This window comes from Astatotilapia calliptera, chromosome 23 (genome assembly GCF_900246225.1).
Source record: "Astatotilapia calliptera chromosome 23, fAstCal1.2, whole genome shotgun sequence".
NCBI lineage: Eukaryota > Metazoa > Chordata > Actinopteri > Cichliformes > Cichlidae > Astatotilapia > Astatotilapia calliptera.
The window spans coordinates 26,864,218-26,891,642 of record NC_039323.1 but is presented as its reverse complement, the minus strand read 5'-3'; the positions used below and the strand labels follow the sequence as shown (position 1 = coordinate 26,891,642).

The 27,425-nt window shown below is 39.5% G+C and overlaps 2 protein-coding genes across 5 annotated transcripts; one reads left to right on the top strand and one right to left on the bottom strand.

The window, feature by feature from the left end:
• The first annotated feature begins 619 nt into the window (after positions 1-619).
• Positions 620-19,391, top strand: LOC113016582 (NACHT, LRR and PYD domains-containing protein 12-like). Of its 4 annotated transcripts, XM_026159484.1 has the most exons (18): positions 620-1,154; positions 2,372-2,416; positions 2,568-2,670; positions 7,872-7,982; positions 8,080-8,190; positions 9,111-9,189; positions 9,297-9,498; positions 10,177-11,968; positions 12,778-12,951; positions 13,068-13,235; positions 13,349-13,513; positions 14,184-14,357; positions 14,621-14,794; positions 16,870-17,031; positions 17,390-17,563; positions 18,441-18,614; positions 18,696-18,742; positions 18,839-19,391. In XM_026159484.1, the coding sequence occupies exons 2-18, from the start codon at positions 2,398-2,400 to the stop codon at positions 19,375-19,377; spliced, it is 4,368 nt and encodes a 1,455-aa protein (XP_026015269.1). In that variant the 5' UTR covers positions 620-1,154; positions 2,372-2,397; the 3' UTR covers positions 19,378-19,391. The 4 variants fall into 4 exon arrangements, with proteins under 4 accessions (XP_026015269.1, XP_026015270.1, XP_026015268.1 ...); XM_026159485.1 differs by having other exon boundaries at positions 620-2,416; positions 10,294-11,968; XM_026159483.1 differs by having other exon boundaries at positions 620-2,416.
• Positions 19,392-19,879: 488 nt separating this feature from the next.
• On the bottom strand, positions 19,880-27,190 carry LOC113016822 (PI-PLC X domain-containing protein 1-like). The gene is made up of 7 exons (XM_026159960.1): positions 26,925-27,190; positions 26,620-26,756; positions 23,280-23,405; positions 23,042-23,197; positions 22,507-22,613; positions 21,825-21,895; positions 19,880-20,960 (listed from the first exon to the last, which is right to left on the bottom strand). The coding sequence occupies exons 1-7, from the start codon at positions 27,025-27,027 to the stop codon at positions 20,686-20,688; spliced, it is 975 nt and encodes a 324-aa protein (XP_026015745.1). The 5' UTR covers positions 27,028-27,190; the 3' UTR covers positions 19,880-20,685.
• Positions 27,191-27,425: the final 235 nt, after the last annotated feature.

Genomic DNA, 27,425 nt, shown 5'->3' with positions numbered 1-27,425 from the left:
CGTTGAGGTGGTTTAGAGACAAAGGAATAGAAGCGGCGCTGACATGGTGTGAACATGTGCAGAGGAGGGAGACTGGATATATCGGACAAATGATGTTAAATATGAAGCTGCCAGGCAGAATGAACTGATTTTACTAAAATTACTCTGACAATCAGCAAAGCTTATGTGATGATGTTCAAACAAGTTTTTGCAGTCATAAGGAGGATCTTAAATCCAAGACTGAATTAACCCTAATTACCCGTTCCCATGGTAAAAATCCTGTGAACACAAACATCCTTCTATTCTCCAGTCTTGTTGGTACCTGTTGTACTGATTTGCTTCTCCATTAAGTTAATTACTCACATGAAACCTCATGTATTATAAAGTTGCCTTGGAAAAATCCTGCTAAGGCTAAAATGCAAGCAGTTAAATGAACTTACAGTGAACTCATCATTTGCAGCTCTTAGAAAGGTGAGAAAAGAGAAGCAAAAACTGTACAAAGTGTTGAGCAAAACAAAGCAACGACTGCAGTTTGAGGGGAGAAAAAACTAAGAAAGAGGAAGTTTCTCTGAGTGCAGAGGCAGGATTGCCAAATATAGGCTGTTATTTTTATTCACTAAGCAAAATGCAGAAGAGAAAAGCCAGGAATCAGGCTTCTCAAAAGAAGCAGTGCAGAGTGAAGAAGTGTGCAGAGGCCCCTGTTTTATGGTAAAAAGTCCATTTTAACATCACTAAAGGTTTTATTTGTTCATCATGTCACAGTTTTTTCTCCAGTCAGAGTGAAACTTGAAGCTTCATTGAGGTCCAAGTTTATCTTTGTGATTCATCCTCAGCCTGTGATGTGTGTTTGTTTGCCCTGAGCTGCGACTTCAGGCATGCTTCCTTATCAGATTTGCAGCTTTATGGAAACGTACTGGTATAACTAAAGCTTACGCAAAATGTTATGTCTTTATTTTTAACACCTATGGTTACTAGTTATGGCTTTATAATGCTTCCGAATCAGAGCAGAGGCACTGACTGCCTGCAAGGAAAAAGCCCAGGGAGCGTTACGTTTATTCTACCTTTGTCACACGCCCTGGTGTGACTCACGCCTGGGCGTGATAGTGGGATTTGTGCACTTCTTTCAATGGTGGATTTTCTCAGTGAGCTTGGAGCGTTACTGTCACCATGAAAAGGTACTGTAAAATCTTATTTTCTCTCTTTAAAATGCATTTAGGTCAGAACAAGTGAAGTGCAGCATCTCCTGACCCTGTTGGAGACAGTACAGCCAAAAAACTCGACACAAATTCTTTGCTTCGATGCTTCGTTTAACACACGGCTCTGTAGCGCGCCGTTGCCTACATTTGCGACTAAAAACACTCTGGAGCCAGAGTCTTCATCCACTTCCGCTTGCTTTACACAAATCTGCAGTAAGCCTCCAGAAGTTCTACTAAAATATGTAGAAAAAGAACTGGAAAGAACTACAAAAAATAGATTTCAAAAGACATGTGCATAAAATTAAAGGGTTTAGTTGTTATTGTTGTTGTTAGAGATTTTAAATATTGCAATTTTATAATGGAAATGAGCAGTTGATATTGAAAGACCTGTGGTTTTTTTCCCCTTTTGTTTATTTAATATTGCTCATTAATAAGACAAAACTCATTCTTATCTGATTACTCAATTAATCGATGGAATAATCGATAGCTGCAGCCCTCGACATTAGTACAAGAATTATAAGTAAAAAGCATTTAAAAACATCACATGTATAAGCAGCCTGTCACAAACGTTAATCCAAATTACTTTTTACAGCATAAACAGTTTGTAACACAAACTTTCGATTTGTATAAATCGTACATATCATAAATGCGACAATACTAAGGTAATTGTTAACGAGCTTGTGTTCACTTTGATGTACCTCAGTCAAGACAAGGTGCCCCACAAGACAAAGTATCCTTAATACAAACTCTTCAGGCTTAATTTCACATTTAGTTGTAATTAGTTTTGGGGAGTAATAATAAAGTAAAACACGTTTTTTCTACTCAGTATTTCTAATATAGATACACTTTGGTGTAGTATAAATAGTCATGAGGAAGTAGTAAGTATTGTAAAACTTAGGGACACTTTGAGTGGCCAGTAGCACTATATAAGTGTGAATATATTAAGAGCTTAACACCGAGCAAGAAAATAATCTAACAATAAATTAGAATCCATTTATTGTGAGCTAACTAAGATTAAATTAACTAAAATTAAAATAGAGATCAGAAGAGGGGGTGGGGGTCATCATTCATAAAAAGTAATCTGTGCTGCCATTTCAGTGAGTGTGGAAAACATATGTGCAAGTCCAATATATGCAGGGTCTTAATAATAAAATAATAATAAACAACAAACTCCATGTTCTGTTTCTCCTTTACAGACATCACAGAAAATACTGATGATTTGATGGATAAGAATTTAAAAGGTATTTGCTTCTTTTGAGGAAATATAATTAATATTGGAAGCTCTGACAACACTTTGAAAATATGTGTTGAATTTAACAATATCCTTGACGTGTTCTAGAAAGCAATCTTTAGTCTCAGATGTTTTGTAAGTTGGGTGTATTTTGTATAAAGATATGAGCTCCACCATGGATCTTGTAGAAGGGAAAAATGATGGGATCCTTCCCTCTAAAAACACTACACCAGGGGAACTTTGTGGGCCCACTGAAGCTCAGAGGTAAGTTACTTGTGTTTCTGACACTTACACACTCACTGGCCACATCCTTAGGTACACCTGTTAAACTGCTTATTAACTTGTATCTTATTAACCAATCACATGGCAGCAACTCAATGTATTTAGGCATATAGACACAGTGAAGACGATCTGCTGCAGTGCCTGATGTGCAGATGCCGGTCAGCCCTTTTCAACCAGTACTGACGTATTAAGAGGCTGTCAGTTATCTGTATCCCCGAAAACTTGATCCTGCTGAATAATTTGCCAGCACTATTGTCAGTGAGCTGTGAATGACTGAGAATGAGTAAATTAAATCCATAGTAAAAAAAGAAATTTAAACTGGGTCAAGTTGAACTACAAACACCACCAAGTGTGGTTCAATTTCTTATTCTTAAAACCCCAAAATTACTTTCCAAAATATACAGAATGCTTTCTAAAACGGATGAATCAATATCACTTCCTATTGCAAAATGGGAAGCGGATTTATCAGTTAACTTAGACCAAAACTTCTGGTCTCAGATTTGCTTAAAAACCTTTCATTTAATTAGAAATCCCAGTCTTCAATTAATTCAATACAAAATACTACATAGAGTACACTATACAGGTCATCGGATGTTCAAGATGGGCTTTACGTGTCATGATCCTGGGCCATATTGGCCCAGCATTCTTAGTTTTCTTGTATTTTTGTATTTTGTTCCTTATGCCGTGGTTCCTAGGTTCTGTTAAAGATGTTCCTTATTTGGTTACCTCCTGTGTGCCCCTGTGTATCTGTGAGCCCTCGTCTCTCCTTGTGTTTTATTCCATGTTTTCCCCAGCCCGTTATGTCTGTGTTCTCCCTGTGCTCTCTCTCCTCCTGTCTGAACCTCTGTGTACTTCCTTTTTTACGTTGTCCGTCTCCCGTCAGTGTTGCGTTCACTCCTGCCGTGTCTTGTTATGATTATCAGTGTCACCTGTGTTCCCCGTGTGCTCCCACTTCCCTCGTTAACTCTCTGTGTATTTATGTCTGCGTCTCCCTCAGTTCTGTGTCGCGTTCTCCCTCATGACTGTGTGCCCCTCCGTGTGTTTCCTTGTAAGTCCGTTCCTTAGTACTTCCCAGTTTAGTTTCATGTTATTTTGTATCGCTGTTATCTTTTGTCATCTTTTGTCAGCAATAAAGCTGCATTTTGAGTTCAGTCCTGTTTTCCCATGAGTTTGCGTTTGGGTCCTATTTCCTGCCTGCCACACAGCCAGTTCATGACATTACGTCTACCAACAACTGCTCACACTGCCAAACCAATTCACCGGACAATCATGTCCACGCTCTTTGGTTCTGTCCACCAGTTCAGAAGTTTTCGCGCGAGATATGTGAAGACTTATCGAAGTCCCTTTAGTGTGTTTGTTGGGCATAGGGCTGCTCGATTATGGCAAAAATGATAATCACGATTATTTTCACTGAAATTGAGATCACGATTATTTGACGATATTTATTTAACCCTTTAAGACCTACTATAGAACCAAGTCCACCAGAGCTTATATTATTTTTTTACATGCTGTAGTGCCATTTGTGGGAGCATTTCAAGTTGCTATACATCAATACAACTGTTATAGCCCATATTTTAATAATATGTATGCATTAAGTCCATAGTAATTACATAAATTGCAAAAAAGTGCAATAAACTACAAAAAAAAATTGAAAATCGCTTTTGTTTTGTTTACATATATTTCTACTTGGAGAAATTTAAGAGGTTTATCCCTCAAAACTTTAAATACAATAAAGTTGCAAAAAAATAGTTTCCCACCACAGGAAATTTATTTTGAGTGTCTTCATAGTTTTATTTTGGAGATACACCAATTTTTATATACTGCAGGAAAAACAAAAAACAATCCTATGATGCAAATTTGCAAAGAAAACAGCATGTGCATCATTTTACTGTGGGAAGTGTTACAAACAGCTGATAGGATCGGCAAAGCGTGTTTCTGGAATATTATGTTTTTGTTCCTGCAAGCGCTTTTTATGCAATTTTTGCAAAGCTATATGTGGAACAAAACCGTGACCGAGGACAAGCTGATGGCATCAGATGTAAGTACAACTCCTCCGGTTTCATATGCAAAACAAACTATTGCGCTAGCTTACACGGTTCAGGTTCTACAGGGATTTAAAAATAGTTACGCAAAACGGAGCGTGCTGCTCTGACCGGCTTTAAAGGGTTAACAATGACTTTAAAAAATAATATAAAATAGTGTGCAACACCACTGAAGTTTTTTTTTTTTTTAAACTCTTTTCAACCAACGGCAGTCACTCTCCTCTCCAAATAACTTCTGCTTAGCTTTCCGAGCTTCCCTCGGGTCCTCTTAATCAGCGGTCTCCAACCTTTTTTGCGCCACGGACCGGTTTATGCCCGACAATATTTTCACAGACGGCCTTTAAGGTGTCGCGGATAAATGAGGGAGGGGCTAATAATCGGCTCAGTCATTTTTAATGATCGTTGAAAGCCCAGATCGTAATCGTGATTAAAATTCGATTAATTGAGCAGCCCTAGTTGGGCAGCTTAGATAATGTCACTTCAGAAAAGAATATCGCCCATATGGTTTTCACTGCCCTATGCATTGCCAAGAAAACAGTCCTCATGAACTGGAAAAATAAAAATAATCTTAATTATAACCAATATAGAAATTACCTATTAGATTACATTAGTCTTGATACAGCCTCTGCCACCACATCAGATCAATTGCTCTGGGCTCCTTTGATCAGCTCCATCACCTAGTGGGGGTGGGGGGTCATAGTTTGGTCCCACCTTTGCTGTTGTGATTGGTGTGGGGGTAGGGACAGGCTTGGGGCGTTGGGGGATTCCCCAGGAGCATCTTCCTTGGGGGGCTCAACCCGGGGTAACGGTCATGGCCTATTAGGGGCTCTGTTGGCTCTTAGGTGACGGTTTCCTCGTGGCTCCGTGCAGCGGGGCTAGGGGAGGGTCTGTACTGACGGACGTGGGTTACTGACCTTGTAGCCTGGCTGCCCCTGGGTGGGTCCGGGACGGGCGTGGGGTTCTGGGGGTGCTCCGTCTCTGGGCTGGGGCCCTGGCTGGGCCTCGGGGGCTTGGGTCCTGGTTGGTGTGTTGCCGGGGTTGTGGGTGGGTGGGTGCATGGGGGCCCAGCCCTGGCGCAGGGTGCCGCCAGTGCATCGAGCCACCTGGGGGGCTCTTAAACTGGTGGGGGAGGCTGTTACATCTTGCAGGAGGTCTCCTCTCTTCAGGAACTCACTCTGCAGGAGGGGGAGATACAGGAGAGGTGGAGGAAGACCTCAGCCTGGGCGTCGATTGTCTTGTGTAGTCTGGAAGATGAGTGGTAAATGGTAAATGGCCTGTATTTATATAGCGCTTTACTAGTCCCTAAGGACCCCAAAGCGCTTTACATATCCAGTCATCCACCCATTCACACACACATTCACACACTGGTGATGGCAAGCTACATTGTAGCCACAGCCACCCTGGGGCGCACTGACAGAGGCGAGGCTGCCGGACACTGGCGCCACCGGGGCCTCTGACCACCACCAGTAGGCAACGGGTGAAGTGTCTTGCCCAAGGACACAACGACCGAGACTGTCCAAGCTCGAACCAACCACCTTCCGATTACAAGGCGAACGCCCAACTCTTGAGCCACGATCGCCCCAAGTGGATGACAGGGTGGGTGCAGTTTTCTCTGTGGTGGGGTCGGGTGGGCTGTCCCGGGCTCTGTGGGGCCAGGCGGCGCTGCCGAACTGGGCCCCGGTCCGGATGGGCCTGGGCCCCCTTTCGCTGGCGGGTTGCAGAGTGTGGGGGTGCCCACTGGGGTCAGCGGGGGAGCTGGCCCCAGGGAGGGGTCACTTGCCTCTCCCTTCCTTCCCTCACCATCTCCAGCTGCCTCCCTCTTCCCACTCCACCACAATCACCCACACATGCAGGGCCTTGGGGTAAAGGTGTGTCACCAGGGTGCAGGGGATGCATCCCCCTCTCTGTCCCCCTCTGACTGCCTGTGCCTCAATTTTATCTCACAACATAGACATTCACATTACTCACACTCTCATAACACATACATATAGTATCTTGGGGGTGGGCAAGCTATACGGAATCCAACCTCACCCCTGGTGTCGTTGCCTACCTCTCAATTTTAAATACATGCAGACATTGAGAGCTATCAGGAGGGGCTATGCGCTTACCTGCTGCTCTCTGGCAGGTAGCTCCATGCCCTCCTGGGTTTTAAATGCATCTTAGAACACACATGCATCAACACTACATATGAGCGGGCGGAGGGAGGTTTGGAATCTTCACACACCCCCGTTCTCTGCAGCCTGCTGGAGCGGGGGGCTAGGAGGAGGAGTTGGCCGTCCGATTGGGGTCTGGAATGTGGGGCCTCCCTGCTGCTGCCGAGTCGGGACAGTCTGCTTCTCTCCACCCCAGGGAAAAGGGTAACACTACCTGGGTCTGGGTGCAGTTTCCCCCTCCATGGGCAAGGGTACCTAGACCTGGGGTATAGAATACACTTGGGGAGTGTGATCGTGTGTACAGTGTCTCTTTATGTCTGTTTCCACTTTGGGTGAGTGCTGAGTATTTGCATATGAGAGCATGAGGGTGGGAATGGATGTTTGTATCTGTGTGTGCCTGTATGTCTGTGTCCATATGTGCTTACGATATATATTCCCATAGATCATCATGATGTTGTTTATTATGTTGCTCTTTTTTTTTTCTTCTGCTTGTTTTCTCTTTTTTCTTTCTCAACAGGTGATCCAGGTGATTGATATATGTATTTTTTGTCTGCTTATTTTGTTGGTTTTTGTTTTTTGCCCTTTATCCCCATCCCTCTTCCCCGCTGTTTTTCTTTCCCTCTTTCTTTCTCCCCTTTCTTTTCCCCAATCAAATCTGTCCCGTATTTAGCAAGTGAAAATAAAATAAAATAAACAATAAAAGGTGAATCAAATAGACCATTACAGCAAGGCTGGGATGGTCCATTTGGTAAAGTAAATCTGTTGGGCATCTGTCTTCGCCTTTAGACAATAATTCTGATGGCAAAAGAGCCAAACAGGACTGGCAAGAAAGGGGGGGAAAAAAAGAAAAAGAGAGAATGAGTAAACGCAGCACTGCAGTTGTGTCAGCAACGCGAACAATAGTAGACTCAAGACATAGGAATCTTGCTCAGATATGTCCAGGTTTTCCTACATGACTAGTGAGACTAACAACTCTCTTGTTTTGAAGCCAGGAGCGGCAGCAGACTACATCAACTGCACCAAGCTCTGTTTCAATCAAGACCAATCATTCAAAGGAGTCACCTCTTGCTTTTAATAGACAACAATCTTCTGGAAAAGAGTTAGTCCACTGCAGTATCTGCTACACTTGCATTTATTAAACTGTTTTTTGGCAGATATAATAACAATAATGCTTTTGTCTGGTGTTTCTCTGCCAGGACTGGGGAGGTGAGGCCTGGTTGTCCTGTATCCAGCTGTGATTCGGTCATGAGTGACCACTCCAAGGAGCCACCTCTTGCTTTTAACAGAAAGCAGACTTCTGGCACAGAGTGAGTTAGCGTGTCACTATATAACCTCAGTTTATTAACATCACATCAAGTCTGTTAAGGAGCAAAGTATGTAAGTAGTAATGATTTTATGTTGCAGTCTAAACTTTTAACACATTTTTTTCATTTCATTATTCTTTATTCATTCTATTATTATCAGGACTGTGACGTTTCCTCTAGACTGCACGTCAAAATGACTTGTGGCAACATACTGAAACCCTAAAACTGTCATAAACCTAATACTGGTACACGTTAAAACACTTTGTGTACACTGAAAATTGTTGGAAAACTGGGCCAATGAGTTAATGAGTTAATTCTCTGGGAAAAATCCCTTGTAGGCTTCCTTAGGAAGAGCAAGAATCACAAAATCTGCCAGACTTAATATGTGGAGCTACCTGCTGTGGTGGCCCCTTATCAATAACAAAACTGTTGAGGTAACTTGCTAGTTACATATGTTTATCATTATTATGGCTGCCATATCATTGGTAGCCATATATACATATATTTTATGTGGCACTTACTGAAAATACATTGAAGATCTTTGCAATCCATCCAATCTGGCATTTCATTGCGTATTCAATAAAACCCTAAAATGGCAGTGAACCAAGTATTGAGCCTGTGGAACCCCGCAATGTAAACTTTAGTAATGATGGGGGGCTTTTTTGCGACTTTGCATGTTTATTACAAATTTTATTAATTAAAAAAAAAAAACTACTTTATAACTTATAATTTACACAGTTTTTCTACCAATTTCTGCACTTTATTTATGAATTATTGGATTTATTTTGTGCAACAAGAGAACCATGTTGAGAATGATCTTGAAGTGGCAACATGCTGAAAAACAGTTTTCCAGTAAAATAGATTGTCATTCTTTATCAAAAAGAGAATTTTTTTAGTGTAGTGTGTTTCATTTTTATTCACAGACTGTATCAGGACATCTCAGAGGTTCATAGTGCTTCATGTGTGGAGGACCATCAAACAGACATAGACTCAATATTTAAGGTAAATTTGTCTCAGTGTGCACTTAGCAAAGTCTCAGCAGTTTTTGATTTGTTTGGTTTGGTTTTTTAGTCACAGTATATGTTTCATCTTTTTATATAATTTTTCAGTTGCTTGAGGAGAGTATTTTCACTTTTGTGAAAGACGAGTTGAAGCGAATGCAAAGGCTTTTAAAATCAAAGTGTTCAGATGGAGAAATGGACACCGATATGAATGAGGGCATGAGGAGCAGCAGAGAGGCATTTCAAAACATCGCACTGCACTTCCTGAGAAGAATAAACCACGAGAACCTGGCTGATTCTCTGCAGAGCAGTAAGAACATTTTACAGCTGCATTTTAATGGATGGTATGTGAGGAAGGAAGACAATGAGAAAAAGGAAACAAATATACAGTATAAAGATGCCCTTTAAACTCCACATTGAGCAGTTAATGCAGGTATAACAGATTAACGAGTTTATTATGTACTTGAAGCCCATTCGTCATCACTGACTGATTGTCAGTTTACTGCTAGTGCTTCAAGCTAAATGTTTTGACTGTGGCCATCTTGGTGTTATGAAACCACAGGTAACAATGGGGACAGTGACTATGGCCATAATCCTGTAATTTTTATTTGTTTGTATATTTTTTTAAACTTACACTATTTTGAAAATATAGATTTGACAAAACCAGATCTTATTTTTGGATTTTTTTTTGTACATGGCTAAGATCTCAGTCACACAGGTTTCAAAGCTGAAGACAGTAAAAAGTGCAAAAGTTGCAGAGTTTAGGTCTTTGCATGTTTTTCATTGATTAATTGCAAGTTTGTTCTTTGTTGGAAAGAATACAGGTTCAGCATTGGCTTCATATTTCACACATAGAAGCTACAACAACCTTTTGTAAAAGTATCTGTGGTTTTAGTTTTCAAAATTGTCAGCAACCTAAACTTTAACATTATTTCTAACTTTACTTGTGAGGGATAATTTTATATGTTGTTTTTGTGTGTTTATGCAGAATCCCCTGCAGTATGTCAGCGTAAACTTAAATTTAGTTTAAAAAGGAAATTCCAGTGCTTGTTTGAGGGGACAGCTAAAACGCGAAACCCAACTTTTTTGAATGACATCTACACAGAGCTCTACATAACAGAAGAAGGGACTGGAGAGGTCAGCAATGAACACGAGATCAGACAGATTGAAACCGCTGTGAGGAAACCGGCCAGACCAGAAAGAACGATCACATGTGAGGACATCTTTAAAGCCTCATCAGGTAAAGATCAGGCATGTAGAACAGTGCTGACAAAGGGAGTGGCTGGCATTGGGAAAACAGTCTTGACACAGAAGTTCACTCTGGACTGGGCTGAGGACAAAGCTAACCAGGACATCCAGTTCACATTTCCATTCACCTTCAGAGAGCTGAACCTGCTGAAGGGTACAAATTTCAGTTTGGTGAAACTTTTTCATCATTTCTTTACTGAAGCCAAAGAAGTGGGACTCTGCAGCTTTGAGGAATTACAGGTTGTGTTGATCTTTGATGGCCTGGATGAGTGTCGACTTCCTCTGGACTTCCAAAACAATAAGATCCTGACTGATGCTCGACAGCCCACTTCAGTGGATGTTCTGCTGACAAACCTCATCTGTGGGAACCTGCTTCCTTCTGCTCGGCTATGGATAACCACACGACCTGCAGCAGCCAATCAGATTCCACCTGGATATGTTGACATGGTGACAGAGGTCAGAGGGTTCACTGACCTACAAAAGGAGGAGTACTTCAGAAAGAGATTTGGAGAAGAGGAGCAAGCCAGCAGGATCATCTCTCACATAAAGACTTCGCGAAGCCTGTACATCATGTGCCACATCCCTGTATTCTGCTGGATCACTGCTACAGTTTTGGAGGATGTGCTGAAAACCAGAGCAGGAGGAGAGCTGCCTAAGACCTTGACTGAAATGTACATCTACTTCCTGGTGGTTCAAGCAAAACTGTGGAGCATCAAGTATTGCATTGGAGCTGAGGTGGATCCACACTGGAATCCAGGGAGCAGGGAAATGGTTTTGTCATTGGGAAAACTAGCATATGAGCAGCTGCAGAAAGGTCACCTGATCTTCTATGAATCAGACCTGACAGAATCTGGCATTGATCTCAGAGTGGCCTCGGTGTACTCAGGATTGTTCACACAGATCTTTAAAGAGGAGAGGGGGCTGCACCAGGAGAAAGTGTTTTGCTTTGTCCATCTGAGCGTTCAGGAGTTTCTAGCTGCTCTTTATGTCTTTCTGACTTTGACAAACTTTGGCGTGAATCTGTTTCAGTCTGAAACTTGGTGGTCAAATTTATTCAGGGACAAATCTAAGCTATCATACCTTTTCCAAAGTGCTGTGGACATGGCTGTACAGAGTCCCAATGGACACCTGGACTTGTTTCTCCGCTTCCTTCTGGGTCTTTCCCTGCCAACAAATCTCACACTTCTTGGTGGGTTGGTGACACAGAAAGGAAATATCTCTCTTGGGAAGCAGGAAACAATTGAGTATATAAAGAGTGTGATCAGGAGGAGTTTGTCACCAGAGAGAAGCATTAACCTGTTCCACTGTCTGAATGAGCTGAATGACCATTCTCTGGTTGAGGAGATCCAACAGTATCTGAATTCAGGAACCCTTTCCCCAGATGAACTGTCTCCTGCTCAGTGGTCAGCTCTGGTCTTCATCTTACTGTCATCAGAAGAAGACCTGGACATGTTCGACCTGAAGAAATACTCTGCTTCTGATGAAGGTCTTCTGAGGCTGCTGCCTGTGGTCAAAGCCTCCAACAAATCTCTGTAAGTTTCCTGAAAAATGGGAAACAACTGCTAAAGAACTACTGCATTTAGCTTAATCTGCTGAAAATAAAGTAAGTCAGGAAATTATAATTTACTTAGAAATCAATGCATGTATATGTTTAAAAAATAAAAATAGATTAAACAAAGAGAAAGCTAAAAGAGAAAAGCTTAAAAAAGGAAATCATGGGATGTGTAAATACAGAAAGAAAGTAAAACAAAAATATGAAATCATTCAACTTCATTAATAACTATATTTTCACTATTTCTGATGAGTTTAATGACATACTGGCAGTTGATACAATTACAGCTTCAGCAAAATTCCATTATTGATCAATGTTCCTGATTCTTTCTAAGTAGTCTGGTTGTTTTGTTTTGGAGAAATGCTCATTTTAATTACCATGAGATTTTGAGTCTTTGTTCCAGAGTTTCTGTATCTTAAATTTTGCTGTAGTTTTTAGGAACGTTTTTGGGCTATTTAATGCACTAGATCTGCATGCATTATTTTCTAAATGTTCTAGCTGTGATTTAAAAGCTATGAACGATGCATCCTCTATATGAGAAGGAAATTTTTTATATAATTTACGCAGGATCTGAAATAACACACTGAAAATACAGAGCTGTTTACTTGGGTACTTAAAACCTGAATTTAATACCATAATTACTTTCAGTAGTTTCTTAATGGTGACCACATGAACATGCATTTAATAACTACGTATCTGGCCAACATATAATAATACATTTTGGCAGATATCAGTAGATTTTTTTGTTGTGATTAACATTGCTCCCTTTTGTATGAATAATAAACGTAGGTTGAGTGGCTGTAATCTGACAGAGAGATGCTGTGAAGGTTTGGCCTCAGTTTTTAGCGCTCAGTCTTCCACTCTAAGAGATGTTGATTTGACAAACAACAACCTGCAGGACTCAGGACTGAAGTTGGTGTCTTCTGGACTGAAAAATCCACAGTGTAGCCTAGAAAAGCTAAGGTTTGATCAACACATTTTGGGCAAATTTTCACAGTCGTTTCTGCTGAAACTGCTAAAAATTGAACAGAAATGGTAAATGTCTAAACAAAACATGTTTATATTCATCTTATTACCAGGTTGAGCCAAAACAATCTCACGGAGAAATGCTGTCAAGAGCTGTCATTAGTTCTACAGACTTCTCGTTTGAGAGAATTGGACTTGAGTTACAACAATCTGCAGAGCTCTGGACTGAAACAACTCTCTGCTGGGCTAAAAGGTCCAAACTGTAGACTGGAAACACTCAGGTCGGGATATCCTATTTTACATAGCAATTAATAATCTGTGGTGTGATATTTAAAATAATTCTGTATGTTGTGTTTTGTTTTTAATTTGTGCACTGATTTAAATTCTTCTACAGGCTGATTGGTTGTAATCTGTCAGAGAAAAGTCATGATACGCTGTTTTTCATTCTCACCTCCTCTAATCTGAGAGAGCTGGACCTGAGCAACAACAGCCTGAAGGATTCAGGAGTGATGCTCTTCTCTGAACAGGGAAATCAGCACTGCAGACTGGAAACTCTCCGGTTGGATTATGACTTATGTTAAAGTTTTACATTTGAATCTTAAAGTCATTAGGTTTTTTAAAATTAGTTTTTGGTTACATGCTTATAATAAAATCTGTGGCTAACCTTCAGACTTGTGTTCTACAACAGAATTATAAAGATTTCAAGTGTCCCTGAGAAGGTGTTTGCTAGCAAGTACCTAATTCAGACATTTCCAGTTTTGGGGGATAATTAGCATCATTACTTCATTTACAGAAGCGTATCGATGATGTTCAAGTCACACAACTTGATATTATTCATTTGTAGCCTGAAATTTGTATTTTATTACTTGGAATTTATGTTTCAGAGATCATTAAAAATTGCATATTTTGTTCAACATTACAATCAACATAATCAAATTTATCTTTAAAAACAGATGTAAATTTCCAAAACATGTCCTGCAGAACTTATTTTGCAGAATCATCCAAAAGTAATTTCTTTTTAAAAATAATCTCTTTTAAAAGTAATCTCTTTTTAAAAATCCCATTGGCTTTTTTTTTTATTCAAGAGATGTGATGATAGAGACAGTGTGATGGCAACTTCCATCAAACTCTCTTGGCCTACACAAAACACGTTTCCTACGCCACTGTATCACATCCCATAAATGTTTGGTCTAAAAACATTTTAAGATGTATTTTTTTTATTTTATCAGATTGAGTCGAACTGGTCTCACAGAGCAATGCTGTCAAGGGTTATCATCAGCTTTATGCACAAAGGTGTCTAGTCTGAGAGTGCTGGACTTGAGTGACAATGACCTGCAGAGCTCAGGAGTAAAACTGCTCTGTGAGGGACTTGGAAGTCCACACTGTCAACTCCAAACTCTAAGGTGAGGTCAGGTTAAGACATATTTGGCTACCTTGATTCTGCAACTGTGACGTTAGATGTAATTGCAAATGCTTTGTCCTTTGGTAAAATGTTTCTTATTTATAAGATGCTTATTCATAAATAAAACAGCTAACCTGGTACAGAGAACTTTTTGTTTGTATTTGATTATGGATACTGCAAGTTTCTATAAAATTGACCTTTTTAAAAACATAGTCTACAATGCTCTAAAGTATACACGTTAAAGACCTGTATCTCATTTGTTAGGTTAACTCAAACCAACCTCACAGAGAAATGCTGCAATGACATCTCAACAATTCTTAGCTCCCAGTATTCAAGTCTGAGAGATCTGGACCTCAGTAACAATGATCTGCAGGATTCCGGAGTGACATTTTTGTCTGCAGGACTGCATAGTCCGTACTGCATCCTGAAAACTCTCAGGTCAGATTTTAACTTGTAAACTCTAATACTTTCTATACATAATGTCGGTTTTGGTTATTTGTTACTTTTAATTTGAGCAAAATTTGTGTCAATCTTTTTTTGTAGGTGCACCTAAATGAAAAAGCTATATCAGTGCGATGGATATAGAAAGTTATTTTTATGTCATGGTACACTCTGTTCTACTGTTTATAACAGTTACTGACATTTTAAAGTTTTCTAATCTCTTCTGCCATGCTTTATACCTAAATGGTAGTAGAATGGTTTATACCTTAATCCTACATATTTAAATGTTCCATATATATATATATATATATATATATTAGGGGTGCAACGATACACAAAATTCACGGTTCGGTTCGGTTCGATACTTTGGTGTCACGGTTCGATATTTTTTCGATACAAAAAAATGTTCATGCATTTTTAATTTGTCATTTATTAAAATTATAAATATATATTTTAACTCAAAAGTACAGTTTTTAAATTTAACCCTAACCCTTGTGCGTGTTTTTTATTTTGACAGCGAATGCGCACCTGTGGACCACTTATGTGCAGCCCCGGTTATTTAGCTCATCATATTGCAGCCACAGAAATTCTTTTGTCCATGAAACCATAAAGCTGCACTTTCTTTTTGCCTTATAGTCTGATTTGTCATAACTTCTCCGTTTTGTGGTAAGCTTTTCTTTGGCTGTCACTTCTTCACCCTGACCTGTCTTATTTGGCTCAGCAGAACTGAAATGCTTTTACACGCTCACTCACATAAGCTCAGCGATTCTCTGCGCGATCAACCTCTCACATGTTTAAGCTGTGGGAGATTTCACTTGTCATGTTTGCATAGTAAGCTAACGATTAATAAGACGATGTCAGAGGAATTGGTGCACAAATTATCATCACTCACAGATCAGTGCTGTCGCTCTCTATACACAGTTCGCACGATTGCAAAGTGAAAGCAAAAAAACAAGCGCAAATTCAAACGCGACTTCAATATGTCACATATTGACAGTGGCTCACCGATGCCAATGACATAATTACCCAGCTACATTTCTGAAAGAATGCAAAAGCATTGACATATATTTTTCCTACAATAGCCCGACGGGCAGGGAAGAGAGAGATTTTGGTAGCCCGACTGAAAAAAATCGCTAGCTCCAGGACGTCGGGCTAGCGATATTGCAAGCCCTGTATCTGATTGAGGAATCGCTCATCTTTGGAAAAGAGAGTTTATTACAGAGAAATGGCTCTTTCCAAAATAAAAGCTATACTATCCGCTTCTTCTGGGCTATATTCTCAGCAGCATAAGGAGAATCATGTGCTAACAGCTGTCTAAATGACTCGGCTAAAGTTAGTAGCATGCTTGTTGTTTTTGTCTTTGCACTAGGATGATGTCGGCGTAAATGTGCAGTCATATTCGTTGTGTTCCCACTAGTGCTTTCAGGTTAATCTCGTTGAAATGACCTTAACGCCACAACACGGCAAATCTCCGTTAACGAGCTACCGCCGATCGCTCCGTGCATGGGGCTAGACGGCAAACACGTTAACGAGCTAACTGCGCTAACACACTAGTTCACACCAATGTAATTGAGCATTGCATGGCACATTCAACATACTGTTTTACTTTAGTCCATGACTCGCTTACCTTCAGGGTCATACGTCACATGAAAACCAAAATAATTCCAAACGCCAGATCTGAATGAGGTTCAATTTGCCTGTTGCAAGTAGAGCTTAACTTCTGTCTCGCTAGCTTGCCCTGCGCTCTTCCTTCTGACTATGCTGTCTGTGTTGAGCGCTCAGTGGATCTGCGCTGGACAGTGCAGCCTAGGCGGAGTAGTCGAACACAGATTCACTGAGCGCTCAACACAGACAGCATCGTCAGAAGGAAAATTGATAAAATAAATTACAAATGTTGTATTGTTCGATACATATGCGTACCGAACCGAAAGCACTGTATCGAACGGTTCAATATCGATACGAATATCGTTGCACCCCTAATAAATATATATATATATATATATATATATATATATATATATATATATATATATATAATCCAAATCGCACATTTACTGAATCTAATCCTTTAGCCTGAGTGGCTGCAGGTTATCAGAAAGAACTTGTGACGTTCTGATGTCAAAGTCTACCAGTCTAAGAGAGCTGGACTTAAGTAAGAACCACCTGTGGGATTCGGGCATCAAGCTTTTGTCTACTGGGCTGACAAGTCCACACTGTAGACTGGAAACTCTGAGGTGAGGTCACATTTTTACACTAACTTAGCCAAACATTTTAATTTTATTTTAGTGCTGTTTATTGTTTTAACATCACTTAATTAATTTTAATTACAGAGTTTCTGACTTAATCTTTGGTGTTTATAAATATGCCAATGCTTGAGACTTCTAATATCCTTTAATTTGGCTTGGTTTGTACCATAGTTTAAATATGTTTAAGCTTCATATATATATATATATATATATATATATATATATATATATATATATATATATATATATATATATATATACACACATATTTTGTTCATTATGATAATGAAAGTCAAAGGTAAATGGATCACAGAAATTACATGGAGAAACATTCTTAATTTTTCAGGTTGAATCACACAAATCTCACAGAGAAATGTGGTCAATATATCTCACTGGTCCTCAGCTCTGACTCTTGCAGTCTGAGACACCTGGATTTGAGTAACAATGACCTACGAGATTCAGGAGTAAAACTGCTTTCTGCTGGACTGAGGAGCCCACACTGTAGACTACAAACGTTTGGGTATGCATCTGAGGAATATGTGTTGCACCGTAAGGGTCATTGTGAAAAGACTGGACAGGCAGCCAACTGTGACAAGGGGACCCATTTTTTTCCTAGTAGACGATTTGCTGTCAGGATGGTTGCCCCTTCCTAAACCCTGGCTAGCAGTTTCTTCAAGTTAAAAGGATTTTTTTCTTTCCACTGTTGCCAAGTGCTTGTTCATAGGGGATCAACTGGTGGCTGGGGCTTCATCCTAATATTGTAAGGTCTTTACCTTGCAATATAAAAAAAACAACTTGTGGTGACTGTTATTGTGAATTGGCATAATGTAAATAAAACTGAACTAATGTTGTGTTTGCACACACACTCCATCTCCATAAGACAAAGGTTATAAACTACAATGAAAATAACCCTTAAGAGCTACATTTAAAACTGCTGCAGAGTCAATAAAACTAAATAATTAATAAAAACCTAAACCTACACAACAGAAAAAAAAAGCAAAAAATAAATAAATAAATAAAACATCTTCACTAAACAGTATGCACAAACAGCCACAGTTATGAAAGTGCAAACATTTTCATTTAACTTCTCAGATAGCATAGTGTACAAAGCAAGAGAGGGCTTTTTTTTTGTCTGAAGTCAGACTAATGAATTCATAGTTGTGGTGGACAGACTGAGTGCAGATTCTTATGAGCACATTTCTGTTTCTTTTGCAAATCTTGAACAAGACCATTTTTAAAACTAGCTGCTGTACCTGAGGAATTACTTTTTTGCTTTGAAAGACACTTGAGAGGTACTTTACACTGTCTCACTTGCATATGACCATCTGCACCAATTATCATGCAAATTATATATTAGTTTTAGGTGGATGGATCACTTCAGTTTTGCACTCTTGCAGATTGTCAGGCTGTTTGATCACGGCAGATGGCTGTACGTCTTTGGCGTCAGCTCTGAGGTCCAACCCCTCCTATCTGAAAGAACTTGACCTCAGTTATAACCATCCAGATGAGTTGGGAGTAAAGCTACGATCTGTGGGACTGAAGGATCCAAACTGGAGACTGGACTCCCTCAGGTATGATGTACATTGGAGTACAGGAACTGTAGAAATGCTAAAGGACTCCAGTCTGGTCTGACTTTGATTTTCCCCTTCCAGCGAGGACCACAGTGGTCTTCAGAGGCTGAAATCTGGTCTGAGGAAGTGTAAGTATATAAGATGTAACACTATATTTCTGGTTTGATTTAAAACCTTCAGACTTACTGCTGTATTTCACCCTTTCCTCTCTGTGTATTCCTTAGATGCATGTGAACTAACACTGGACCCAAACACAGCCCACAAAAATGTTGTCCTGTTTGAGAATAACAGAAAAGTAAGACTGTCACCAGAGAAGCAGCCATATCCTGAACACCCGGACAGATTCGACTGGTGCTACCAGCTGCTCTGTACAACGGGTCTGACAGGCCGCTGTTACTGGGAGGTGGAGTGGAAAGGAGGTGTTGATATTGGAGCAACTTACAAAAGCGTCAGAAGGAGGGGAGCTCTAGATGGCAGCAGGCTTGGATGGAATGAGAAATCATGGAATTTAGAGTTCAATGATAAAAACATCTACGCCTGGCACAATAATATAAAAACAGTTCTCCTTGCTCCTCTGTCCTCTGCCTCTGAAAGAGTGGGAGTATATTTAGACTGGACTGAAGGCACTCTGGCTTTCTACGCAGTCTTGCCTGATTCACAGATTCACCTGTACACCTTTTTCTGTGGTGCCTTCACTGAACCACTTTACCCTGGGTTTGGGTTCTTATCAATAGACTCTTCTGTGTCACTGTTAGAAATATAATCTATCCAAAAAAGGCTAATTTTTCCTGGTGAAATAGCCATAGGTCTCAGTAATGCAGCAAAAAAAAAAAAAAAAAAAAAAAAGCAAAATATTTAATAGATGTTAAAAAGAAGAGGCTGTGGTTTTTAAAAATGAGATTTTAAAAAATGCACCTTTTGTCTAAAAAAATAAGGTTTTTTTTCTATACTTTTAATATTTGAATATCTGACAGATGTTGCTTCTTTTTTGCTAATTAAGTCAAAGTTTGGACATCAAGCTTGGTATGAAAAAAGTAAACAACTATAAGTTCTTGTTTGTTGTTGTTTTGTTGTTGTTTTCACATGTAATTTATTTATTTTATTTAATCCTGAACATTTTGTAGCTTGTGGCGTTTTGGAAAACTGAAAATTATTATTATTATTATTATATTATTAGTAGTAGTCATTTTTAGCCAGGCCTTCATCATTTTGTTTGTGCGCATCATCTGAGGATTCTAAATATCTTAATTACAAACAAATCCAGGTACAAAAATCACAGATTTTTATTATTCAGGCAGTGTGACGGTAAATGTAGAATAACCAGGTGACATAACCCATGCGTTTCTTTGGACTGTAGAAGAAAGCCACGCAGGCAAAGTTTCAAACTCAAGAGTTGCTTGGTGTGGGGTGACAATGCTAATCACCAAACAGCACCCACACAGCTGTTTATAAAATACAATGTGAAAAATAAATATGAAAATATTTATTTAGAAATACCAGCATTTGATTAATTTACAGTAAAACAAAAAAGAAATGTAACATCATACAAGATATAGTGCAAGAGACCTAGTATTCAGCACGTTGTTCTCCAAGCTAACTATTGTATAGCTGTACGCTAATTAAAAGGCTGCTAGCATTCGTGATGTTGATAGTAAACACTAAAATTTGTAACATGTGGCATTGTGAAATGCAAAGATAAGACTTTCTGATCCCTAAAGAAAAGTTCACAGCACAGAGACGAGTTATGAGGTAAGAAAAATCATTGAAAAAGAAAAATGAATTAGAAATTAAAAATAAGTCAAAATAAAAAAGAAAATGCATATACAATATATAGATTGTCATATTTGTGCAAATATTTGTGGAAAAGTGTCCAGTAGTGCAAAATATAAAACTTTAACTACACTTGCACAGTGAATGTGTAAAGAACATGTAACTTGTGTACCTCCTTATAGTTTTAGGTAAAGCATGTTGAAATTAACCTGAATAAACATGTAGACGGTAATGTGATGCTTAAAAAACAAAAACATCAAGCACACAACTGTATAAACAGGATGGCAGGCTCACAAAATTATTAACTGGCACTTATTTTGGAGGATGCTGGCAGCTTCCTGCAGCCTCTGCCCACCAGTTTGTAGTTCAGCTCGACGACAAGCGAGCAGAACTCGCTCATACTGACGAAGTCACAGCACATAATGTTGACTCCCTCGGGTCCTGGCTGCTGCTCACCCGCCCACTGGAGAAGCAGTGAGAGAGAGTTCAACGTCAACATCCTCATGCTCTGGAAAGGGTGCAGGAAGACGTAAAACATGGTCTCTGTCAGGTTCAGACCAGTGACGTAAAAACCATCTGGAAAACAAAACCGTCTGTAAGGCCGGTGCTTAAAGAAACGAACAGCAAATAAAACCTGAGGTAAAATAAATCCCAGCTAGCTGCAGAAGCAGTACACTTCAGAGTATTTTTACTACGTCACTGACATTATTATATTATTAAACTTATGAGAATACTTCTGTCCATCTTGTCCAGGACGTTCTTGTAAAAGATTTTTAATCTCAAGAGTTTTAAAAAAAAAAAAAAAAAGGTTAATAATAATTATATTATATATTTTGGTGGCTCAATCAACAGTATATGAATATTAGAAATTTGGTATTTAAAGGAATTATTCTGTTTTAATAAAAACATTTCATTTAAATTTTTGAATAAACCTTTTCAACTTTCAATAAAAACGTTCGCCACATGGGGGCAGCAAATCCGAATCCATGTTGGATTTTTATTGAAAACCTGCGTAGTCTGAATACGCTTTGAATTTTGAGCTTAAGCATAAATTATACTTCTGCATTGAATCTGTCAATCCTACTACATAAACCCGCAAAAGTGTCCAACATTGTTAGCAGCAAGTATAGTTGTATGTGGCGTGGCTGTGTTGCCGTGGAGTTTCTCTCCAATTTTATCCACTGGCTTCCTGATGATTAAAAAAAATTACAGCAGAAGAAGCAGCATCAGAGGAAACAGTGGTACTGAAAGCCATCACAGGCTGTGTGGGATGCATATATATGTACAAACTAACATTTGTACCTTTGGCAGGTTATTAAATCCAGTAAACTACCTTTACAGTATATTCTGTATCCAGTACTTTTGCTCTAACATTTTAAATACAGGTCTGTAATGCTACTACTTTCCCTCACTGCACTACTTGTTCTAACAACCTCATACCTGGTCTTCCCTGCCGTTGCTGGCCTTCCAGATAGGTGATCACTTTCTTAGGATCTGGGCTGTTAGCATACCTGAACACACAGGACAGGTTCAATCATTTCAGTGTTAGTGACATGAACAACTGTGCAGACAGTAGCCTTGAAAAGTAAAAGTAATCAGGCACTGCTTTAAATCTGTTTTTTTCCCCTAATGGCCACCAGTCTTGGTCACCAGTCAAAGACCCAAAAAGAAGGAGGGAGAGAAGAAGACCAAGAAAACCACATAAGGTCTAAGGTTTGAAAATAGGAGGAAACAAACTATCTTTACATACGTGTATATATTACATGCAACCAGTGTTTACATATTTAATATTGTATTTCACACCATGTCACACCATTTATAAATAAACCAACAAGCACGTATTATGTCTGACAGTGAACACACATTAAAATATGACACTCCAATTATGTCATATTTGAACCTTTGGCTGTTGCTGTTCTCAGTGTGGTTTAAAGTCACTGTACCAACATCTATTATTAATACTTTTGAGACACCAAGATGCTCAAAAACAAAACAAACAAACAAACAAAAAAAGAACAACTAATATTGCCAGAGAAAGTAATCAGAACCGAAATCACGGAATCGAAGACACTTAAGCTACGAAGTCTATCTAACCCTTCTACATACAGTCTATGTATTTTACCAATAAGGTATCCGATTCCACAGCCCAGGGTGCTGCAGCTCCTGGTCGTCATAGGAAACAATGACCTGCTGACCTTTTGACCAACATGACCGCAGAGTGGGAGTTTCCTGCATGCATACACATGAATCAAACTGTCAGTTTATTAGGCACACTGTGCCAAAACCAATGCAGGCTAATAACATGATTACAGCAACACGTTTTAATTTTCGGAGCGTGACGTTTGTGGTGTGGTATATTAGCAGGTTTCTGGACTAGAGAAATACCTCTGATATTTGAAACACCTGAGTCGAAAAGAGTTTCAACAGAAACTGAACACCATGACCTAAATGATTAAAGGATTTATTGCAGGACTACAGTCGTAAATGCATTCGTTTTAGTCGGGGGTTCCCAATGAGCCTGTGGTTGAGATCAGTTCCATGTATTTATATCTGCTGAAGTTAAAATGGTAAATCCTTATCTGAGAGGCTGAAAGCAGTGAATATTTGGCATTATTAAACTTTAGAAATCAATCATTATCCTAATAATGTCTATCTACCTGTGGTGGGCACAGCTTCCCTCTGAACAGCAGAAGGATGAACTCCATCAGATGGGCGTGGTCTTCGTCACTTAGAGATTCGAAATGTGAACAGGCAATGATTACAATCTCTTTGGGGTGAGCGTCCAGCCAGCCGGCCAGTTCATCCAAAGCCTCCTGCATGCAGACAGACATTAAAATTTGCTGTAAATTAGCCTTCACTCTGAGTATCAATGCAGTTTTGGTGTAGTTTACTGACCTTGACGGTTATTAGCGTGTATATGCCGTGAGCGAAAAACAATTTGCTGCTCCCTGCTGGCTTTCTGGCGATCCGCAGGTCCAAGAAACGAACACCAAGATCACACTGATCAGAAAGGACCGATAGCTGTAGCCAAGAAAGAGAATGAATATTGAAACACCAGAACCAAACAATGACAGAGACTCCACCATGTTGTACAGATGGCTGTATCTCTCTCCTGATCTCCTCTGTACAATTTCACATTTGCATTCATCACTCCATCACACCTGTTGTCTCTGATTTTCAGTCTAATTCTTGCGCAGTATGACATATCTCAGCTTTTTCTTCCTGTTTCAGGTTACTTGCTAGTCACTTTTTTTAAATAGTTTTATAGATCCGCCTCTTCTTTTTTCTGCACTTGCTTCCTCAAACTTTTTAATGACACACTGCTGAGATCTGCCAAGTTTTCAGCTGGTGGTGCTAAAAAGAACATTTTATGTCTGTTAAACCCTTATCTTTGTTATTTTTCTAACATTCAACCCATTTTTGTGACAGGCTTCTAGTAACAAAACGCTTAAAGATACAGTTTAAAGTTGGTTAGATATTTGCATGTGTAGACACAACACTTGTTCCGTCTTTGCGTTAGGAGCCTTTTTTGGATGCTGGAATGAGTCATACCTTAGTGTTAAGTGCCTCAACAAACAAAAAAACCATTCCTCTGAAAATGGTTTAAGTACTGGGGGGAAATGATCAAATAAGCATCCAGATGTCCAAAAAAAAACATTCAAGGACCTTCGGAAAGCCTGGAGAACCGCTCAAGACCACTTTAACAAAAAAAAAAATGAAGATAGTCTGATTAGAAGCAAAATATGAAGAAATGAGGGGCGGCTCGTTACACAGTACTGTATACAGTAAGTCATGATCAAACATAAAAACGTTAAATGTAATGGATACAATTGCTCCCATTAAGGTGAAGGTTATCTCTGGAAGGAAAAAGTCTCCATGGAGAAACTCCACACTAGTGAAAAATGAAAAAAGAGAGTGTAGGAAAGCTGAGCGCAGATGGAGAAAAACAAACCTCCAGGTTCATTATGACATCTATAAAGAGAAACTTCACAATTATAATTTACAACTGAGGAATGCAAGGAGGTCCTACTTCTCTGACATCATCACTAAAAACAGCCATAATGCTCGGGTCTTATTTTCCACAGTTGACAGGCTAACAAACCCTCCTGTGTCAGTGCCAGCGGAACTTCATTCGACCATGGCCTGCAATGACTTTGCCAAATTCTTCACAGAAAAAATCCAAAAGATTAGACAAGCAATTGGTACATCAACAGCAGATCCAGGATATGTACTGTGTCCACCGAAAAACAGTTTAAACACCATAAAACAGTTTCACCCTATTAACAGCAAAGACCTGGAGGACATCTTAGGTCAACTGAACTCCTCCTCTTGCTGTTTAGATGTCCTGCCAACAAGTTTTTTCAAAAAGGTCTCAAAGACTTTGGAGTCAGACCTGTTACAGATCGTCAACTTTTCTTTAATATCAGGTGTGTTTCCAGAACCACTAAAAACTGCTGTAATAAAACCTATACTGAAAAAGGACAACCTTGACAAGACAAAATGAACAACTACAGGCCGATCTCAAATCTCCCATTTTTAAGTAAGATCATTGAAAAAGCAGTTTCTCAACAGCTCAGTTACTTCTTAAAACAGAATAACTGCTATGATGCCTTCCAGTCAGGTTTTAGACAGAACCACAGCACTGAAACCGCTCTGACCAAAGTGTTTAATGACATATGTCTGAATACAGACAGTGGAAAAATGTCAGTCTTAGTTTTACTGGATCTCAGTGCAGCATTTGATACAGTTGACCACAACATATTACTCAAACGACTGGAGAACTGGGCAGGTCTTTCAGGAACTGTGCTAAACTGGTTCAAAACATACTTAGAAAACAGGAAATACTTTGTATCAATAGGTAACTTCACATCTGAGCAGAACAAGTATCACATGTGGAGTTCCCCAAGGTTCCATCTTGGGACCCCTTCTGTTTAACATCTACATGCTCCCACTGGCACAGATTATAAAGAACAACAAAATAAACTATCATAGCTATGCAGATGACACACAAATATATATCACAATGTCACCAGGAGACCAAGGCCCTGTACAGGCTCTTGGTAAATGCATTGAGGAAATTAATGACTGGTTGTGCCAAAATTTTCTCCAGCTAAACAAAAACAGTTTTTGGTTTACTCTTTGGCGCCAAAGAAAAACGATTACAGGTCACCAGAGAACTTCAATCTATACATCTAAAAACCACAAACCAGGCGAGAAATTTGGGTGTAGTGATGGATGCAGACCTAAACTTAGAAAAACACATTAAGACAATAACAAAGTCAGCTTACTATCACCTCAAAAATATTTCGAGGATAAAAGATCTGATGTCTCAACAGGACCTGGAAAAACTAGTCCATGCATTCATCTTTAGTAGGCTTGATTACTGTAACAGCATCTTTACAGGTCTACCTAAAAAATCAGTCAGACAACTACAGCTCATTCAGAACTCTGCTGCTCGAGTCCTCACTAAGACCAAAAAAGTGGACCACATCAGTCCAGCTCTGAGGTCTTTACACTGGCTGCCTGTCCGTCAGAGGATAGACTTTAAAGTTCTGATGCTGGCCTATAAAGCTCTGAATGGTTTAGGACCAAAATACATCAGTGACCTCCTGACCCAGTATGAACCTTCCAGATCCCTCAGGTCATCTGGATCCGGTCTTTTATCAGTTCCCAGAGTCAGAACCAGACACGGAGAAGCTGCATTCAGCTTTTATGCTCCTTATATCTGGAACAAACTCCCAGAAAGCCTCAGATCAGCTGAAACACTCAGTTTATTTAAATCCAGGTTGAAGACTCACCTGTTCTCAGCTGCACTTGAATAAAGCACCAAATCCACACTTTTAAGCTTAAATTTCAAAACTTACATTTTAACTACTGATTTTATCTACTGTTCTGATTTTATCTGTTTTGATTTTTTTTTACATACTGTTTTGTTTGTTTGTTATTTAGTTAGTTAGTTTGTTTGCTTGTTTTAATCTATTTTAAATCGTGCTTTTTATTTGTTTTTGTTTCTAATGTCTCTGTAAAGCACTTTGAACCACCTTGTTGTTGAATTGTGCTATACAAATAAACTTGCCTTGCCTTGCCTTCCTCCTTCCAAACTACGGTAGTTCAGTAATTATCAAATTATCAAAACCTCAGATGAATTCCCCAAACCTTTTACGAGGTAGGGAGCTTCACCTGAGGTGGTGCAGGTTCCTGGTTCTCTTTCACCTTTAGGGGGACCGTAAAATACCTGCGTGGTGGCCCAGCGGTAAACACAGGGTCGAGTACAGCAGGGGAACAGCCTGTCAGTCAGTCTGAGGAAGCAGGACTCCGATCTCACCACAGGAGAAGAGACATCCAGGCTGAAGGACATGCTGTCATGGCTGCCTGTGGTGCGAGAAGAGCCTGTCAACAAGCATCTGAGACAATTTTTTTATTACAGTTTAACCTGAAATTAAGGATAATTATATTTTTAAAATAAACACGTGATCTGTATGAGAGTGTTTTCTATTCTTTTCTGTCTTGAACTGGCTGAACTGGTTGCTCCTGTTTTACCAGGTAATGCCAGGTTCCACAGCGGGACGTCCAGCAGCTCCTCCGGCAAACGCGACATCCAGTCCGGGTTTCCTCCGAGCTGCTCCCGCTGTTTGTCCTCCATGTCTTATTACCGCCCTGTCCTACTACAGATGTTCAGCATGCTCTTTGAGTTTCTTCGGGATCTGAACACGGTTTATTTACCAACTCTTCCGGTTGTTGTCAATCTCCACTTCCTTTAGCGATTTTCAAAATAAAATCACCAAACGCGACGAGAGCTTGCTTAAAAAAACAGTAGCGTTAGAACACTAAAGTAAAAAGTACGGTAACAATGTGTGCTAATTTTACATTTTAAATGAGAACCATAGTAGTCAATTTACCCCCGACACTAAAAAAATAAAAACAAAAAGAAAGTAAACAAAAAAAGAGCAAGACAACAGAGCTTGTCCTACCCCGACAGATTTTAGCTTTTCCTGATGTCTTGTCATTTAGCCCTGCTTTTCATAAAAACAATATCCCCCC